Source organism: Pseudophryne corroboree, chromosome 7, assembly GCF_028390025.1.
Source record: "Pseudophryne corroboree isolate aPseCor3 chromosome 7, aPseCor3.hap2, whole genome shotgun sequence".
NCBI classification, from domain to species: Eukaryota; Metazoa; Chordata; class Amphibia; order Anura; family Myobatrachidae; genus Pseudophryne; species Pseudophryne corroboree.
In genome coordinates this window covers 360,640,147-360,659,692 of record NC_086450.1, presented here as the reverse complement: position 1 = coordinate 360,659,692, position 19,546 = coordinate 360,640,147, and the positions used below count along the sequence as shown (strand labels likewise).

The 19,546-nt window shown below is 47.9% G+C and overlaps 1 protein-coding gene across 2 annotated transcripts in view; it reads left to right on the top strand.

Annotated features, from left to right (window-relative positions):
• The window catches only part of PMS2 (PMS1 homolog 2, mismatch repair system component), a 292,359-nt gene that overhangs the window by 218,193 nt on the left and 54,620 nt on the right, over positions 1–19,546 (top strand). For both annotated transcript variants that reach the window (XM_063934476.1, XM_063934475.1), the window contains one exon: positions 15,895–16,062. In XM_063934476.1, coding sequence (XP_063790546.1) covers positions 15,895–16,062 — 168 coding nt within the window. The remainder of the gene's footprint in view (positions 1–15,894; positions 16,063–19,546) is intronic.

Below are 19,546 nucleotides of genomic sequence, written 5' to 3'. Positions count from 1 at the left end.
AAAACGGGCCCTGTGGGCGCATCGGCCCACCGGGAATCTTCCTTGTAGACCCTCTGGGTACAATAGTCAGAAAGGGGGTCCTCCTACCGCTACTACCAGCCTCTTTTGTTGCTACTGTTCTTATTGCCAGTGTACTTTCATGTGTTCTGTATGGCGCTACATCATGTTCAATTGTGTTACTACGATTGCTATTTTCTAATGCATTATTTATCGATCCAACAAAAAACAACCCCCCCCCCCCTTTCACTTTGCAACATTTTCGGCTAGCAAAAAATGCCGTGACACTCACCCCTTCACTCTATCCCCTGCAGCGTGGGAGTCATTGGTGTTGAAGGATGTTCATGTTTGTCAATAGTGTCCCCCAATTAATTTAAATAATTTTTTTGTCGAGACCCACCCCACTATTGAAAGACAATTTTTTTTAGTGGATCTAAATAAATGCCAGTGCGTAGGTATGGTGATGTTTGAGTAATAATAATAATAATTGTATTTCTATAGCTCTTTTTCTCCAATAGGTCTCAAGGCGCTTAACAGATACATCGCATAATATCGTACAGAAAATAATGAAGTACAGAACAGCTTTTCATAAAATACAGAAGCATGTAGATACTAAAGGGACATTATGGAAATGCTTGAGTAAACAGGAAAGTCTTGAGTCTACTTTTGAAGGATTCTATAGTTGGGGCCTCTCGCACTGTGCGGGGAAGTGAGTTCCATAGAGTCGGAGCCGCATGACTAAAAGCTCGACCCCCAGATGAATTACGGGAGATTCTAGGTACTGCTAAAAGTCAGTATGGAGTCAGAAGCTGCTTCAGGTACCTTGGACCCTGGTCATGTAGTGCTTTGAAACTCGGTAAGCCAATCTTGAAGATGATTCGCCATCTTACAGGCAGCCAGTGAAGGAAGTAGAGGATGAGTGTTATGTGGCTAGAACGGGGCTGGTCAATTAACAGCCTGGCAGCTGTGTTTTGCACCAGCTGCAAGCAGTGCAATTCTTTTGCTGGGAGACCATGGTAGAGACCATTACAGTAGTCTAATCGAGATGATACAAATGCATGTATGACTTTTGGCAGATCATCTGAGGGAATGAAGTGCTTGATTCTGGCTATGTTCCTCAGGTGAAAGAATGAGGATTTGATTGTGGCGGATATCTGATGTTTAAGTGTCAAGCCACCATCCAGGACAACGCCAAGATTCCGCACACGATCAGTGGTTTGTAATTCTGAATCCCCAAGTGTAAGTCCAGTTGGTTGGTTATGCTGCAGTCTTGTCCTTTGATGTTGCGGTCCTATCATAAGGACCTCTGTTTTATCCGGGTTCAGTCGTAGCCAACTGGCACTCATCCACTCCTGGAGCTCAGCTACACAGCTATTTAGGGTTGCTACTGGGTTATCCGAGCCCAGAGCAAAGGACAAGTACAGTTGTGTATCATCTGCATAGCAGTGGTAGACCAGCTCATGGCGCCTGATTATTTCACCCAGCTGGAGCAGGTATACCTCAAAAAGCATGGGGGATAGTATAGAACCTTGTGGGACACCACATGGCAATGGCACTGATGGTGATGAGTAAACTCCAGACGATACTCTCTGTGACCTGCCTGTGAGAAAATATTTGAACCAGCTTAGGACTGTGCCATCCAGTCCACAAAAATGTATCAGTCGCTCAATCAGAAGCCCATGGTCCACAGTATGAAATGCTGCAGAGAGATCCAGAAGGATTAATATTGAACAGTCACCTCTGTCTCTTGCCATCAGAAGATCATTTAACACACACACCAGGGCTGTTTCAGTGCTATGTCTTTTCCTGAATCCTGATTGGAATTGATCATAGATATCATGGGTTATCAGTCGGGTTTCCAGTTGATTTACAACCACTTTCTCAATAACCTTTCCCAGAAAAGGAAGATTTGATACCGGTCTGTAGTTGGTTATGCAGTCGGGATCTAAATTAGGTTTTTTAAGAAGAGGTCTAACAATTGCTTCCTTTAGAGGTCCAGGAAAAATGCCTGTGTGCAAAGAGCATTGAACAATTTTTGCAAAGACAGGACCAATTCTATCCATACAACCTATTAGAAGCTTGGTTGAAGCAGGGTCCTGATCACAGGTGGTGGGACGCAAAATCCGAGCAATTTCAGCAATGTCCTTTACATCCACTGGGTTAAAGCTGGTCCATTAAGGCAGGTGGCTTATGTTGGTAGGCTTTGTAGTTTGGTGGCACTGTGGAGATTCCAGCCCGGATGGTGGATATTTTATCTGCAAAGAATTTGCATACTCGTTGTATCTTGCCTGGGAGAGGGTTTCATCAGTCTGCAGGCATGCTGGCTTGCAAAGCATCTCCACTGTGCGGAAAAGTTGAGCTGGCCTATTGTTTGCTGCCGTGATCTCATTTGACAGGAACTGTGATTTCTTATGGGTGATTGTCGATTGATATTCTTCGTTATGCTTTATTAGTTTTATTTTGTCATCCACTAGGTTAGTCTTCCTCCATCGTCTTTCCAGTCTACGACCCCTTTCTTGAGCTCACTAACACTTTTGTCAAACCAGGGAGCTCAACATTGTGGTTTACGAGGTCTTATACGCACAGGGACAATAATATCAACTGCAGCCATAACATCCATATTATAATAATGGACTAGGGAACAGGGATCTTCACAGGTACCCAGTGTCACGATCCGGGTATCTGGACGCCATTTCTTACCTTTCAGATGCCTCCTAAGGCTGGCTCAGCGCTCCAGGACCGGATCCCATCTGTTATCCTGATGTGCACATTCCCGCATCCTCTCCTGTCTCTCTGGACGCAGTCACAGTAACGCCTTATACATCTGGCATGGCGTCTCCCGCGGCCTCCGCCGCCGTCCCTGAGCTTCTGCATTCAGAGTGGCGATTACGTCAGCCGCGGCCTCCGCTGTGTCCGCGTGGTCGGATGTGCATCTGTCAGCCTGGCGTCTCCTGTCTCCGGTGGCCGGCGCCGCCATTACTGTTTTCCAGACCACATGGATTACAATCCAAACTTCCCTCCAAGTGTCTGCATGGGCGCAGCCATCTTGGATTTTGTCAGCTGATCATTCCTACCAATCCGTTGTCAGTATTATTAATTTGCATAATTGCCTAGCCAATGCCTTCCTTGCTGCAGGTATAAATAGGTTGTGCCTGAGCAAGGAAGGCGTCAGTGCTTTGGTTGTCAAACCTAGTTCCAGTTTGTCTCTCTTCTGTGAATGTCTTCCAGGTTCCAGCTCCTGTCTCCAGACTTCTGCTATAGAGACCCGCACCAGCATTCCATCTGCGGTGTAGCCTGACTCTCCGATCCATTCTGGACTCACCTGTTTCCAGCTACAACATCACCTGCTTCCAGCTCAGCTTCCAGCAGTGTACAGCTTCTCTTAAAGGGCCGGTGTCCTTTCTGCAGTTTACCACTCTCCACCGGTATTATTATTTCTCCGCTCTCAAATTCTACATTTCATCTACATTGCATCGCTCTCAAGCTTTATTTATTATTTCTCTAACGTCCTAGTGGATGCTGGGGACTCCGTCAGGACCATGGGGAATAGCGGGCTCCGCAGGAGACAGGGCACATCTAAAAAGCCTTTTAGGTCACATGGTGTGTACTGGCTCCTCCCCCCATGACCCTCCTCCAAGCCTCAGTTAGGTTTTTGTGCCCGTCCGAGAGGGTGCAATCTAGGTGGCTCTCTTAAAGAGCTAGTTAGAAAAGTTTTTTTTTAGGTTTCTAATCAGTGTCTCCTGCTGGCGACAGGAGCACTGCAACGAGGGACTTAGGGGAGAGACTTGCAACTCACCTGCCTGCAGGAGGATTGAAGTCTTAGGCTACTGGACACTGAGCTCCAGAGGGAGTCGGAACACAGGTCAGCCTGGGGTTCGTCCCGGAGCCGCGCCGCCGATCCCCCTTACAGACGCTGAAGAACGGCAGAACGGAGGTCCGGAAACAGGCGGCAGAAGACTTCAGTCTTCATAGAGGTAGCGCACAGCACTGCAGCTGTGCGCCATTGTTGCTACACGGCTCACGGATCTCGGTCACGGAGGGTGCAGGGCGCTGCTGGGGGCGCCCTGGGCAGCAATATAGAGTACCTTAGAGGCAAATAAATACATCACATATAGCCATTAAGGCTATATGTATGTATTTAACCCAGGCCAGTTTATTAGAAAAACCGGGAGAAAAGCCGCCGAAAAAGGGGCGGAGCTTATTCTCCTCAGCACTCGGCGCCATTTTCCTGCACGGCTCCGCTGGTGAGGAAGGCTCCCACGACTCTCCCCTGCACTGCACTACAGAAACAGGGTAACAAAGAGAGGGGGGGCATAAATTGGCGATATAATTATATATTGAGAGCGCATATATAGAAACAACACCTTCTAGGGTTGTTATATACAGTATAGCGCTTTTGGTGTGTGCTGGCAAACTCTCCCTCTGTCTCCCCAAAGGGCTAGGAGGGTCCTGTCTTCAATAGAGCATTCACTGTGTGGCTGCTGTGTGTGTCGGTACGTGTGTGTCGACATGTATGAGGACGAAGTTGGTGTGGAGGCAGAGCAATTGCCGATGATGGTAATGTCACCCCCTAGGGAGTCGACACCGGAATGGATGGCTTTGGTTATGGAATTACGTGATAATGTCAGCACATTACAAAAGTCAGTTGACGAAATGAGACGCCCGGCAAACCAGTTAGTACCGGTTCAGGCATCTCAGACACCGTCAGGGGCTGTAAAACGTCCCTTACCTCAGTCAGTCGACACGGGTACCGACACAGATGAATCTAGTGTCGACGGTGAGGAAGTAAACGTATTTTCCAATAGGGCCACACGTTATATGATCACGGCAATGAAGGAGGCTTTGCAGCTCTCTGATACTACTGGTACCTCAAAAAGGGGTATTATGTGGGGGGTTAAAAAACTGCCTGTATTTTTCCCAGAATCAGAGGAATTGAATGATGTGTGTGATGAAGCGTAGGTTACCCCCGATAGAAAATTGCCAATTTCAAAGAAGTTATTGGCATTATACCCTTTCCCACCAGAGGTTAGGGCGCGCTGGGAAACACCCCCTAGGGTGGATAAGGCGCTCACACGTTTATCAAAGCAAGTGGCGTTGCCGTCTCCTGATACGGCCGCCCTCAAGGATCCAGCAGATAGGAGGCTGGAAACTACACTGAAGAGTATATACACGCATACTGGTGTTATACTGCGACCGGCAATAGCCTCAGCCTGGATGTGCAGTGCTGGGGTAGTGTGGTTGGATTCTCTGACTGAAAATATTGATACCCTGGATAGGGACAGTATTTTATTGACTCTAGAGCAATTAAAGGATGCTTTTCTTTATATGCGAGATGCTCAGAGAGATGTTTGTACTCTAGCATCAAGAGTAAGCGCAATGTCCATATCTGCCAGAAGAAGTTTATGGACGCGACAGTGGTCAGGTGATGCGGATTCCAAGAGGCATATGGAAGTATTGCCATACAAGGGAGAGGAATTGTTTGGGGTCGGTCTTTCGGACTTGGTGGCCACGGCAACTGCCGGCAAATCCACTTTTTTACCTCAGACTCCTTCCCAACAGAAAAAGACACCGTCTTTTCAGCCGCAGTCCTTTCGCTCCTATAAAAAGCGACCAAAAGGACAGTCTTATCTGCCGCGAGGCAGAGGAAAGGGTAAGAAAGGGCAGCAAGCAGCCCCTACCCAGGAACAGAAGCCCGCCCCGGTTTCTACAAAGCCATCAGCATGACGCTGGGGCTGTACAAGTGGACTTAGGAACGGTGGGGGGTCGGCTCAAAAATTTCAGCAATCAATGGGATCACTCACAAGTAGACCCGTGGGTCCTGCAGATAATATCTCAGGGGTACATGCTGGAGTTCGAAAGGGCTCCTCCTCGCCGGTTCCTAAAGTCTGCTTTACCAACGTCTCCCTCAGAAAGGACGTTGGTTTTGGAAGCCATTCACAAGCTGTATTCTCAGCAGGTGATAGTCAAGGTACCCCTCCTACAACAGGGAAAGGGGTATTATTCCACACTATTTGTGGTACCGAAACCGGACGGTTCGGTAAGACCTATTCTAAATCTGAAATCCTTGAACCTGTATATACAGAAATTCAAGTTCAAGATGGAGTCACTCAGAGCAGTGATAGCAAACCTGGAAGAGGGGGACTTCATGGTGTCCTTGGACATAAAAGATGCTTATCTACATGTCCCAATTTACCCTTCACACCAAGGGTATCTCAGGTTCGTGATACAAGACTGTCATTATCAGTTTCAAACGCTGCCGTTTGGTTTGTCCACGGCTCCTCGGGTCTTTACCAAGGTAATGACCGAAATGATGGTTCTTCTACGAAGAAAAGGCGTATTAATTATCCCGTACTTGGACGATCTCCTAATAAGGGCAAAGTCCAGAGAACAGCTGGAAGCCAGTGTGGCACTATCACAAGTAGTGCTTCGGCAACATGGGTGGATTCTAAATCTTCCAAAATCTCAATTGACTCCGACAACACATCTGTTGTTTTTGGGCATGATTCTGGACACGGTTCAGAAAAAGGTATTTCTCCCAGAGGAGAAGGCAAAGGAGCTATCCGAACTTGTCAGGAACCTCCTAAAACCAGGAACTGTGTCAGTACATCAATGCACGAGAGTCCTGGGAAAAATGGTGGCTTCGTACGAAGCGATTCCTTTCGGCAGATTCCATGCACGGACATTCCAGTGGGATCTACTGGACAAATGGTCCGGATCGCATCTGCACATGCATCAGAGGATAACATTGTCACCAAGAACAAGATTGTCTCTCCTGTGGTGGTTACAGACGGCCCATCTGTTAGTGGGCCGCAGATTCGGCATACAGGACTGGGTCCTGGTGACTACGGATGCCAGCCTACGAGGTTGGGGAGCAGTCACAAAGGGAAGAAACTTCCAGGGTGTGTGGTCAAACCTGGAAAAGTCTCTTCACATAAATATACTGGAGCTAAGAGCGATATACAATGCCCTAAGCCAAGCAAGACCTCTGCTTCAGGATCAGCCGGTGCTGATCCAGTCCGACAACATCACGGCAGTCGCCCACGTCAACCGACAAGGCGGCACGAGAAGCAGAAGTGCAATGACGGAAACTGCACGGATTCTGCGCTGGGCGGAGAATCATGTCGTAGCACTGTCAGCAGTGTTCATCCCGGGAGTGGACAACTGGGAAGCAGACTTCCTCAGCAGACACGACCTTCACCCGGGAAAGTGGGGACTTCATCCAGAAGTTTTCAACATGATGGTGAACCGTTGGGAAAAACCAAAGGTGGACATGATGGCGTCTCGCCTCAACAAAAAGTTGGACAGGTATTGCGCCAGGTCAAGAGACCCACAGGCAATAGCTGTGGACGCTCTGGTAACACCATGGGTGTACCAGTCAGTATATGTGTTCCCTCCTCTGCCTCTCATACCAAAGGTACTGAGAATTATACGGAAAAGAGGAGTAAGAACAATACTGGTAGCTCCGGACTGGCCAAGAAGAACTTGGTATCCAGAACTTCAAGAGATGCTCACGGAGGATCCGTGGCCTCTACCTCTAAGAAGGGACCTGCTTCAACAGGGACCTTGTATGTTCCAAGACTTACCGCGATTGCGTTTGACGGCATGGCGGTTGAACGCCGGATTCTAAAAGAAAAGGGCATTCCTGAGGAAGTTATTCCGACTTTAATTAAAGCCAGGAAAGATGTGACCGCACAACATTATCACCGTATTTGGAGAAAATATGTTGCGTGGTGTGAGGCCAAGAAGGCTCCAACGGAAGAATTTCAATTGGGTCGATTCTTACATTTCCTGCAAGCAGGATTGTCTATGGGCCTAAAATTGGGGTCCATTAAAGTTCAAATTTCGGCCTTATCAATTTTCTTCCAGAAAGAATTGGCGTCAGTGCCTGAAGTACAGACTTTTGTAAAAGGTGTACTACATATACAACCCCCAATAGTGCCTCCAGTGGCACCGTGGGATTTGAACGTGGTTCTAAATTTTCTCAAATCTCATTGGTTTGAGCCTTTAAAATCGGTAGATTTAAAATACCTTACATGGAAGGTAACCATGCTATTGGCCCTGGCTTCAGCCAGGAGAGTTTCAGAATTGGCGGCTTTGTCGTACAAAAGCCCATATCTGATTTTCCATTCGGACAGGGCAGAATTGCGGACACGTCCTCAATTTCTCCCTAAGGTGGTTTCGGCTTTTCACTTGAACCAGCCTATTGTGGTGCCTGCGGCGACTAGCGACTTGGAGGACTCCAAGTTACTGGACGTTGTCAGAGCATTGAAAATATATATTTCAAGGACAGCTGGAGTCAGAAAATCTGACTCGTTGTTTATATTGTATGCACCCAACAAGATGGGTGCTCCTGCGTCTAAACAGACGATTGCACGTTGGATATGTAGCACAATCCAACTTGCACATTCTGTGGCAGGCCTGCCACAGCCTAAATCTGTAAAGGCCCACTCCACAAGGAAAGTGGGCTCATCCTGGGCGGCTGCCCGAGGGGTCTCGGCATTACAACTTTGCCGAGCAGCTACGTGGTCAGGGGAGAACACGTTTGTAAAATTTTACAAATTTGATACTCTGGCTAAGGAGGACCTGGAGTTCTCTCATTCGGTGCTGCAGAGTCATCCGCACTCTCCCGCCCGTTTGGGAGCTTTGGTATAATCCCCATGGTCCTGACGGAGTCCCCAGCATCCACTAGGACGTTAGAGAAAATAAGATTTTACTTACCGATAAATCTATTTCTCGTAGTCCGTAGTGGATGCTGGGCGCCCATCCCAAGTGCGGATTGTCTGCAATGTTTGTACATAGTTATTGTTACAAAAATCGGGTTATTACTATTGTTGTGAGCCATCTTTTTAGAGGCTACTTCGTTTTGTTATCATACTGTTAACTGGGTTCAGATCACAAGTTGTACGGTGTGATTGGTGTGGCTGGTATGAGTCTTACCCGGGATTCAAGATCCTTCCTTATTGTGTACGCTCGTCCGGGCACAGTACCTAACTGAGGCTTGGAGGAGGGTCATGGGGGGAGGAGCCAGTACACACCATGTGACCTAAAAGGCTTTTTAGATGTGCCCTGTCTCCTGCGGAGCCCGCTATTCCCCATGGTCCTGACGGAGTCCCCAGCATCCACTACGGACTACGAGAAATAGATTTATCGGTAAGTAAAATCTTATTTTAACTGGTTCCAGCCAGTATCCACTCCGTGCCAACACCTGTCTGGTTCTAACCAGTACCCACAGCAGCATTTTATCTACAGCAGTCCAGCTTTCCCTGGATCACCAGCTGGTACGACCCTGGGCTTTCCTCATTGCTACAGTTGAGCCTGGTAAGGACTTTCCAACTTGCAGATAATAAGAACTGTCTCATACCACCAGAGCTCTGTGGCCCCTGCCACCCTGTAGTACCCAGGAACTGTATTATTATTTCTCTGCTGATTTTTATGTTACTTTTTACTGCTACTGTGATGCATGGAGTTTGTCATAAATAAATATCATTGACTTTTACTCAAGTTGTCGTGGTCACGCCTTCGGGCGGTTTCTCTTCATGTTACTTACATGTCCAGGGGTCTGATACAACCTCCCAGGTTCCGGTACATCTCAGGCCCCTACAACTGAGGCTGCCTTCCGTCAGCTCAGGCCCTCAGTTGTGACAGTAAGCACTGACCAAATGAATCCAGCCGGAGACAAGGATCAAGCGGCCAGGCCGATGCAAGAACTGGCAGCCCGACTTGAACATCAGGAGGCTGCACAGGGCCACATCATCCGCTGTCTCCAGGATCTCTCTACTCGGCTGGATGGGATTCAGACAACTCTCCGTGGGTCAGGCGCATCTGGGGCGTCAACCACAGTGACTCCAACTATAACCCCACCCACCTTACCCGTTTCTGCTCCACGTCTTCATCTTCCAACGCCAGCAAAATTTGACGGATCTCCAAGATTCTGCAGGGGATTTCTCAACCAGTGTGAGATTCAGTTTGAGCTACAACCTGGCAATTTTCCCAGTGACCGTACAAAAATTGCCTACATCATCTCTCTTCTCAGTGGCTCAGCCCTCGACTGGGCAGCACCGTTATGGGAGAGGTCCGACACCCTGCTATCTTCTTACACTGCATTCGTGTCAACATTCAGGCGCATCTTCGACGAGCCAGGCCGGGTAACTTCAGCTTCGTCTGAGATTCTCCGTTTACGCCAGGGATCACGTACTGTAGGACAATATCTTATACAGTTCCAGATTCTGGCATCTGAACTGGCATGGAACGACGAGGCCCTGTATGCTGCATTCTGGCATGGTTTATCCGAGCGTATTAAAGATGAGTTAGCTACCAGAGACTTACCCTCCAAGTTAGATGAGCTAATCTCACTTTGTACGAAAGTTGACTTACGTTTCAGAGAGAGAGCAACTGAGCGTGGAAGATCATCTGCTCCAAAATCTTCTGCTCCTCCTCCTCGCCAACTGTCACCAACTAAAGATGAACCCATGCAAATTGGCCGTTCCCGTTTAACTCCTGCTGAGCGCCGAAGACGTCTCTCTGAGTCTCTCTGTCTGTATTGTGCAGCTCCGTCTCACACTATTAATGCCTGTCCCAAACGTCCGGGAAACTCCAAATCCTAGCTCGCCAAGGAGAGGGCCGGCTAGGAGTAATGATCTCCTCTCCATCTCCTCAAGATTGTAATCTCCCAGTCTCGCTTCAAGTTGCTCAACGTTATCAGAACGTCATTGCCCTCCTGGATTCCGGAGCAGCTGGGAACTTTATTACCGAAGCCTATGTTAAACGGTGGTCCCTACCCACCGAGAGACTTCCTTCCTCCTTTTCCTTAACTGCCGTGGATGGCAGTAAAATTTTTGATACAGTTATTGCTCTAAGGACTCTACCAGTTCGTCTGAGAGTGGGAGTTCTTCATTCCGAACTTATTTCACTTTTAGTGATTCCAAGAGCCACACATCCTGTTGTCCTGGGCCTTCCATGGCTCCGTCTTCACAATCCTACAATTGATTGGACGACTACGCAAATCCTGGCATGGGGTCCCTCCTGTGCTGAGACATGTTTGTTTAAAGTGTTGCCTGTCTGTTCTTCCTCCCCCAGGTCGTCTGATGTTCCACCTCCTCCATATCAAGATTTCACGGATGTGTTCAGTAAAGCTTCTGCTGATATCCTTCCTCCTCATAGAGAATGGGACTGTCCGATTGATCTCGTTCCAGGGAAGGTTCCACCTCGAGGCCGAACTTATCCGTTGTCTCTGCCCGAGACGCATTCTATGGAGGAATACATTAAAGAGAACCTAGCAAAGGGGTTCATTCGACCTTCTTCTTCTCCAGCCGGCGCAGGCTTCTTTTTTGTAAAAAAGAAAGATGGTGGTCTGCGGCCGTGCATCGACTACAGAGGTTTGAACGACATTACCATCAAGAACCGCTATCCTTTACCCCTGATTACTGAGCTCTTTGACAGAGTTAGCGGAGCTACCATCTTTACAAAGCTGGACTTGAGAGGTGCATACAATCTCATCCGGATCCGTGAGGGTGACGAGTGGAAGACCGCATTTAACACCCGTGACGGACATTATGAGTACCTCGTCATGCCCTTCGGATTGAGCAATGCTCCAGCTGTCTTCCAGCATTTCGTCAATGAGATCTTCAGAGACATTCTATACCGTCATGTCGTGGTCTATCTAGATGATATCCTCATTTTTGCCAACAATTTAGAGGAACATCGTTTTTGGGTAAAGGAGGTTCTGTCCCGTCTCCGTGTCAATCATCTCTATTGCAAATTAGAGAAATGCGTCTTTGAAGTCAAGTCCATTCCGTTTCTAGGGTACATTGTGTCCGGTTCCGGACTAGAGATGGATCCTGAGAAACTACAAGCAATCCAGAATTGGCCGGTACCCTTAACCCTCAAAGGGGTCCAGAGGTTCTTAGGGTTCGCCAATTATTACCGAAAGTTTATACGAGACTTTTCCACCATTGTGGCGCCTATTACTGCTTTCACCAAGAAGGGTGCTAACCCGTCCAAGTGGTCTGAAGAAGCCATGCAAGCTTTTCATCTTTTAAAACAGAGGTTCATCTCTGCGCCTGTCCTGAAACAGCCTGACATCGACTCTCCTTTCATCCTAGAGGTGGATGCCTCCTCCGTTGGAGTAGGAGCGGTGTTATCTCAGAGGGCTAAAGATGGCCATTTACATCCTTGCAGTTTCTTCTCACGGAAGTTCTCCCCAGCGGAGCGCAACTATGCCATTGGCGACCAGGAGTTGCTAGCCATCAAGCTCGCTCTAGAGGAGTGGAGATATCTGTTGGAGGGAGCTTCTCATTCAATCACCATCCTTACAGACCACAAGAACCTTCTGTATCTGAAAGGCGCACAATGTCTCAACCCTCGTCAGGCCAGATGGGCACTTTTCTTTTCCAGGTTCGACTTTAAACTCCAGTTCTGTCCGGGCTCTCAGAATCGCAAGGCCGATGCCCTTTCCCGCTCATGGGAGCAAGAAAATGAGTCAGAGTCTTCAGACAAGCATCCTATTATAAGTCCGTTGGCATTCTCCACGGTAGGGATGGACTCTACGCCCCCATCAGGGAAAAGTTTTGTGAAGCCGACACTAAGGAAGAAGCTCATGCTTTGGGCCCATGCTTCCCGCTTTGCCGGACATACAGGTATCCAAAAAACCCTGGAGTTTATCTCTAGGTCCTATTGGTGGCCAACTCTGAAAAAGGACGTTTTGGAGTTTATTGCATCTTGCCCAAAGTGTGCTCAACATAAAGTATCCCGCCAGTCGCCTGCGGGGCAGCTGGTTCCACTATCTGTTCCCCGTCGACCATGGACCCATTTGTCGATGGATTTTATTACAGATTTGCCCATGTGCAACAAGTTTAATACCATCTGGGTGGTAGTTGACCGGTTCACCAAGATGGCACACTTCATTCCTCTCACCGGTCTTCCGTCAGCTTCCAAGTTGGCTCAAGTATTCATACAAGAGATCTTTCGACTCCACGGTCTTCCAGAAGAAATTATCTCAGATCGAGGAGTTCAATTCACAGCCAAATTCTGGCGAAGTTTATGTCAAGCCCTCCAAGTCAAGCTAAAGTTTTCCACGGCTTACCATCCTCAGACCAATGGTCAAACTGAGAGGGTGAATCAGGACTTGGAGTCCTTCCTCCGCATCTATGTGTCCTCCTCTCAAGATGACTGGGTTCAATTACTTCCCTGGGCCGAGTTCTGTCATAACAACCAGTATCATTCTTCATCTTCTTCAACACCATTCTTCACCAACTTTGGATTCCACCCTAAAGTCCCTGAGTTCCAACCGCTTCCAGCAACTTCTGTTCCCGCAGTGGATATCACCTTGCATCAGTTTGCCAATATCTGGAAGAGCGTACGATCAGCTCTGCTCAAGGCATCGTTCAGGTACAAGAAGTTTGCGGATAAGAAGCGTCGAGCAGTTCCTGCTCTCAAGGTGGGTGATCGGGTATGGTTATCCACGAAGAATTTGAGGTTAAGAGTTCCCAGTATGAAGTAGCCAAGATCCTGGACTCACGTCACCGTTACGGTCAACTTCAGTATCTTATTGACTGGAAGGGTTATGGCCCTGAGGAACGTTCATGGACCAATGCTTCTGATGTCCATGCTCCTGCCTTGGTCCGGAGATTCCATTCCAAGTTTCCTCAAAAGCCAAAGAAGTGTCCTGGGGCCACTCCTAAAGGGGGGGGTGCTGTCACGATCCGGGTATCTGGACGCCATTTCTTACCTTTCAGATGCCTCCTAAGGCTGGCTCAGCGCTCCAGGACCGGATCCCATCTGTTATCCTGATGTGCACATTCCCGCATCCTCTCCTGTCTCTCTGGACGCAGTCACAGTAACGCCTTATACATCTGGCATGGCGTCTCCCGCGGCCTCCGCCGCCGTCCCTGAGCTTCTGCATTCAGAGTGGCGATTACGTCAGCCGCGGCCTCCGCTGTGTCCGCGTGGTCGGATGTGCATCTGTCAGCCTGGCGTCTCCTGTCTCCGGTGGCCGGCGCCGCCATTACTGTTTTCCAGACCACATGGATTACAATCCAAACTTCCCTCCAAGTGTCTGCATGGGCGCAGCCATCTTGGATTTTGTCAGCTGATCATTCCTACCAATCCGTTGTCAGTATTATTAATTTGCATAATTGCCTAGCCAATGCCTTCCTTGCTGCAGGTATAAATAGGTTGTGCCTGAGCAAGGAAGGCGTCAGTGCTTTGGTTGTCAAACCTAGTTCCAGTTTGTCTCTCTTCTGTGAATGTCTTCCAGGTTCCAGCTCCTGTCTCCAGACTTCTGCTATAGAGACCCGCACCAGCATTCCATCTGCGGTGTAGCCTGACTCTCCGATCCATTCTGGACTCACCTGTTTCCAGCTACAACATCACCTGCTTCCAGCTCAGCTTCCAGCAGTGTACAGCTTCTCTTAAAGGGCCGGTGTCCTTTCTGCAGTTTACCACTCTCCACCGGTATTATTATTTCTCCGCTCTCAAATTCTACATTTCATCTACATTGCATCGCTCTCAAGCTTTATTTATTATTTAACTGGTTCCAGCCAGTATCCACTCCGTGCCAACACCTGTCTGGTTCTAACCAGTACCCACAGCAGCATTTTATCTACAGCAGTCCAGCTTTCCCTGGAACACCAGCTGGTACGACCCTGGGCTTTCCTCATTGCTACAGTTGAGCCTGGTAAGGACTTTCCAACTTGCAGATAATAAGAACTGTCTCATACCACCAGAGCTCTGTGGCCCCTGCCACCCTGTAGTACCCAGGAACTGTATTATTATTTCTCTGCTGATTTTTATGTTACTTTTTACTGCTACTGTGATGCATGGAGTTTGTCATAAATAAATATCATTGACTTTTACTCAAGTTGTCGTGGTCACGCCTTCGGGCGGTTTCTCTTCATGTTACTTACATGTCCAGGGGTCTGATACAACCTCCCAGGTTCCGGTACATCTCAGGCCCCTACAACTGAGGCTGCCTTCCGTCAGCTCAGGCCCTCAGTTGTGACACCCAGTATAGGAGAGAGATCCAGATTTGCTGTTAGAGCCTGGGGAGTCATACCCCTCCTTGGACGATACCTGGTCAACTCCACGGGCAGAGATCTTATTTGAGGGGGTTGCAACTGTGAACCAAAGGGAGTGGTGGTCTGACCAGATGACTGGGTTTATTTTTAGGTCAGTGACTTCTAATCCAATCTGAAAGACAAGATCAAGAGTGTGACCACTTTTATGTGTGGCAGAAGGAATGACTTGTGTGAAGCCCAGATCATTCATTGTGCACTGGAGGTCTTGGCCAAGGTGTGAGAGCTCATCATCCACCCATGCATTGAAATCCCCGAGGATGAGCCGTCTTTGATGTTCCAGAACCAGGCCAGCAACTGGTCTGCAATTTCTTGTAGAAAGATCTTTCTGTCTCCAGGTGGCCGGTAAATGAGAAGTACTCTGAAACCCAATCCTGTCGAACTCCGGGCAGCAATGCACTCGAATGAGTGAGTCATTTCAATAGGGTGGACCCTAAGTTTAAGGTCTTTTTTTTGACGCAGATAGCCACACTGCGACGCCTGTGGTCCAGTCTTGGGTTGTGGATGACAGAGTAGTTTGTTGGGACTGCAGCCTCCAATATAGGTGCTGCATTTTCATCTAGCCAGGAGTAGCCTATTACAGAAATATAGCCGTGCATGGTAGAACTACTCCAGCATGGTGTTCAGATGTGAGTTACTGGAGAAAAGACATGATGGTGAAGATCACCGTCCACTATAACAAATTACAGTATTTCCTTTGAGTGTAGAAGTGCTTTAATACTTTACTAAATTTCTGCAGTGAATTGGCAGTGTACAAACACAATATTTTTAAAAAGTGTACAGTGTATAAATATAACACCATCATTTTCTCTTCCATGATTTACAGTAAGGAGATGTTTGCAGAAATGGAAATTATTGGCCAATTTAATCTGGGTTTCATAATAACCAAGCTGGATTCTGACCTCTTCATTATTGACCAACATGCAACTGATGAGAAGTATAACTTTGAGATGTTACAACAGGACACTGTTCTACAAGGACAGAGGCTCATCATGTAAGTGTAAAACTTAAAGACTCTTTGAATCTCCTACTTGTCCCATTATGAATATTAATATACATAATGCACATAGGTGGGGCGGAGGGGAAGGGGGTGGCGTTTTAAGAGAGGAGGGGGCCAGTGTACAGATTCCGGGTAGGCCCCCTCCTCTCCATGGCGTGGTAGACTCCGGCATTGTGCGCATGCGCAGGTCTTCAGATACATGGCGCCCGCCATGGTCCGGAGACAAATTCTGTACTGCGCATGGGCAGAGGCCATTTTGGGAGAGACTTTTGCCACGGCTCCTGTGTCTGCAGCTCCCGTCTTGGGACTCCAGAAAGGTAAGTGTTAAAACAACATGGGTGCAATGTGTGCGGTGTGGGCCCCACCTGGACCCAGGGGCCCGTGTTCACTGCATACATTGCACCCATGATAGAAACGCCAATGCATGTAGGGCCTAATTCAGAGTTATAAGCTAATACAATTGCGGTTTTCTGCGCTACGCAACTGCTAAGGTTGGAAAGTGAAGCTGCTGCCCAGAAATGAAAATAGTCACCCACCGGAGCAAACGCAAGTCTATCGCAATGCAGACTTAACACAGCAGTAGTCACACAGGCGCCAAGTTTTGTTACGCAGGAGCTCACAGCTGACATCACATACATGCCCTGTAACCGGCCATGACGTGCCTGCGTTTACTACCACTCCCTGCTAACACCATGTTACCACCCCCAATCTGTCCCTTCCTGTCAATCCTCATTGCAAATGCAATCGCAAAGATATACGGACACATCTGTGCAAAGTGCTATAGTGCAGTGGCCGCAACTGTTTTTCACGCCAACTTCCATTGTGCTTTATTTGCGACTTTGTACATATTTAATACTAATTCCTGTGCAGTTAGTCGCAGCCCGGCATCTCTGACACAGATTGTGTATTATTCACACCGCAGATGCAGCAAAACACCATATTTAATAGTCGCTACGCTAGCCCACTTGGCGCGGCTCACTTGTGGCTGAGGACATATTGAGGTTAGGTGTATGAGGGCTCATCAGTTTTTACAACATAAAAAAACACACTCCAGTAGCAAAACTGTAGTCGGTGCAGGGTATTCTGCTGCTTTGGGGTGAGGTTAGGAGGACCCAGCAATGTCCAGTAACGGGAAATAGCTACTTTCTCTGGCTGGGTCCACATGATTATCCACAGTATAACATTGGGATATTGTCGAGCGACAGCGAAAATGGCACCAACACGGTCACGAGCTTTCTGGCCTCCCAGGATGCATTGGGGCCTCCACTATATAGTCCCGCCCACTGACTCAGTCAGATCAGTTTTTTGCTTGGTGCGGCAGGAAGCCGCATGGTCACAGGGCTGCTGTGAGAGCAGCCTCAAGCTTTTATATATTTTTTTTTTATAGACTTACTATATTGTTTTGTTTTTTTGAGCGACTTCTCTTAACAGTGTCTTAAACGCATTCTAGAAGAGTCGCTCCAACAACTCCCCACCGGGTCGCAACAACGCTTACCTTCGGGTATCAGTGCTGTCTCGACGGGCGTCTGTGTCGGATGTTCTAGCAGGTCCAGCAGACGTAACCAGGCTGTGTCCGGAGCATGGGGAGACGGTGAGTCTATGGACTTCCTCTTACTAGAGGGGTCAGGACACAGCTACACTGTTTGGTGGAGACTACAAACAGTGTGTTGATGCGCCGAACATCTAGAGTGCGACAGCGCTACGTTCCTGGGATCATAGGCGCCAGGACTAGATAGAGGCCGCGATCTTGGGAGTTTAAGTCAAGAGGGGGATTCAGACGCTCTCCTGGCCGCCCCTCCTCCGAGTTCATGGCCAGTTCCCGAGTGTCTCTCGTTTCATGAACTGAATGACCTCACTTCCGGCTCAGACGCTACCACGAGTGTGCTCGGTCGCAGCTTAGACGCTGCGGTTGTGTACACTGGAGATAAACCCGCCAGACCGAGTCGCAGGCCTTAGCGTCTGCATACACGTGGAAGTCGCTCAGCGTCCGTGTCCGTTGGTGAGCGTCCGTGTCCGTTATCAGTTATCAAGAGCGGCAGTGTACACCAGTAGCGTCTGAATCCACTCAGCGTCTTACGAGCGTATGTGCTTGGATATGGAAGTGTGGTGAGTCTCCCTGTATCCCGCTCTCCGGAGGCAGGGTATACAGTACTAAAATTCTCTCTACTTCTTAGTATGCGTTGTTAATTTTTAGTACCTATTGCATATGAGACCTGTGTATTACTGTGTTTTCTGCATGTTATGTTGAAAAAAAAGAACCAGTTAAAACAGAAGTACAATTTTCCTACTTATGTATAAGTTGTTATGGAGGTTGTATTCTCATATGGCAATGTCTAATGCTTTAACATGTGACTGACTGCTAGTATGTGTGCTGACTTTTTCTGTGTAATGTCAGTCCTGTTCTGACCCTCAAATCAGGTGCACTGTGGTCAGATTGATCTCACCTCTATATACTGACATATAGGGTGATTTTCAGTCACAAATTGTGTAGTCAATAACAGGTTAATACCGTGTCTGTGAGCGGCAAAAGTGATGAGGAGAATTTGTCAAGCACTCCTACAGCCCTAACATGCTTATCTTGTAAGTCAGAGGTTATTGATATGAATCAATTGGTCACTTATAAGGGTTTGTGTGCAAACTGTTTCACTTTTCAGCGAAGTAAAAAACAGGAGTTGGTTCAACCACCAACAGAGCCACCATGGAATATGTTCGCAAAGACTCTATCTTCAATAGCGGACAGGTAAACTCCAGTAGCACCACCTCAAGAGTTAGGTTACACTACGAACCCATACATGCAGCTCCCTTCCTATGGTTTGGTTCCAGTAGCCTCTACAAGCAACCAAGGGACAGGTAAGACTAAGACAGATACGTCTGTGTGGCAGACCACACAAGATGATACACCGGATGATGATGATACAATAGATTCAACTCCGTATGATGATCAGTCGCAGAGCTTTAGTTCAGAAGATGTAGCTGAACTTATTAATACTGTGAAGGCTGTTCTCTCGTTGGAAGAGCCAGCCAAGATAGTGTTAAAAACTAAAGCACCTGTATTTAAGCGAACAAAGTCAGTGAAAGCTGAATTCCCAGCGTCAGATGAGCTGACTGAAATGATGGATGAGTCATGGGAGGCGCCCAGTAAAAAGTTTAAGATTCCTAAAAGATGGGATTCTTATTATCCATTTCCAGCTGTGGATTGTTCGAAAAGAGAAGTTCCTCCAAAAGTAGATGCACATGTTCTGCGACTCGTGCATAAATCTGCTTTACCACTGTCGTCTACCTCACTAAATGATGTCACAGACAGAAGGGTAGATAGCCTTTTGAAAAATATTTTTTCTCTAGTAGGAGCAGTGGTAAGACCTGCTATGGCTTCGGCTTGGATAGCAAAGGCAATGGGCGAATGGATAGAGGAACTAGAGAATGACATCCCTTCTCCTACTAGGGAGCAGGAGGATCGTTTTTGCTGTTTAAGACAATC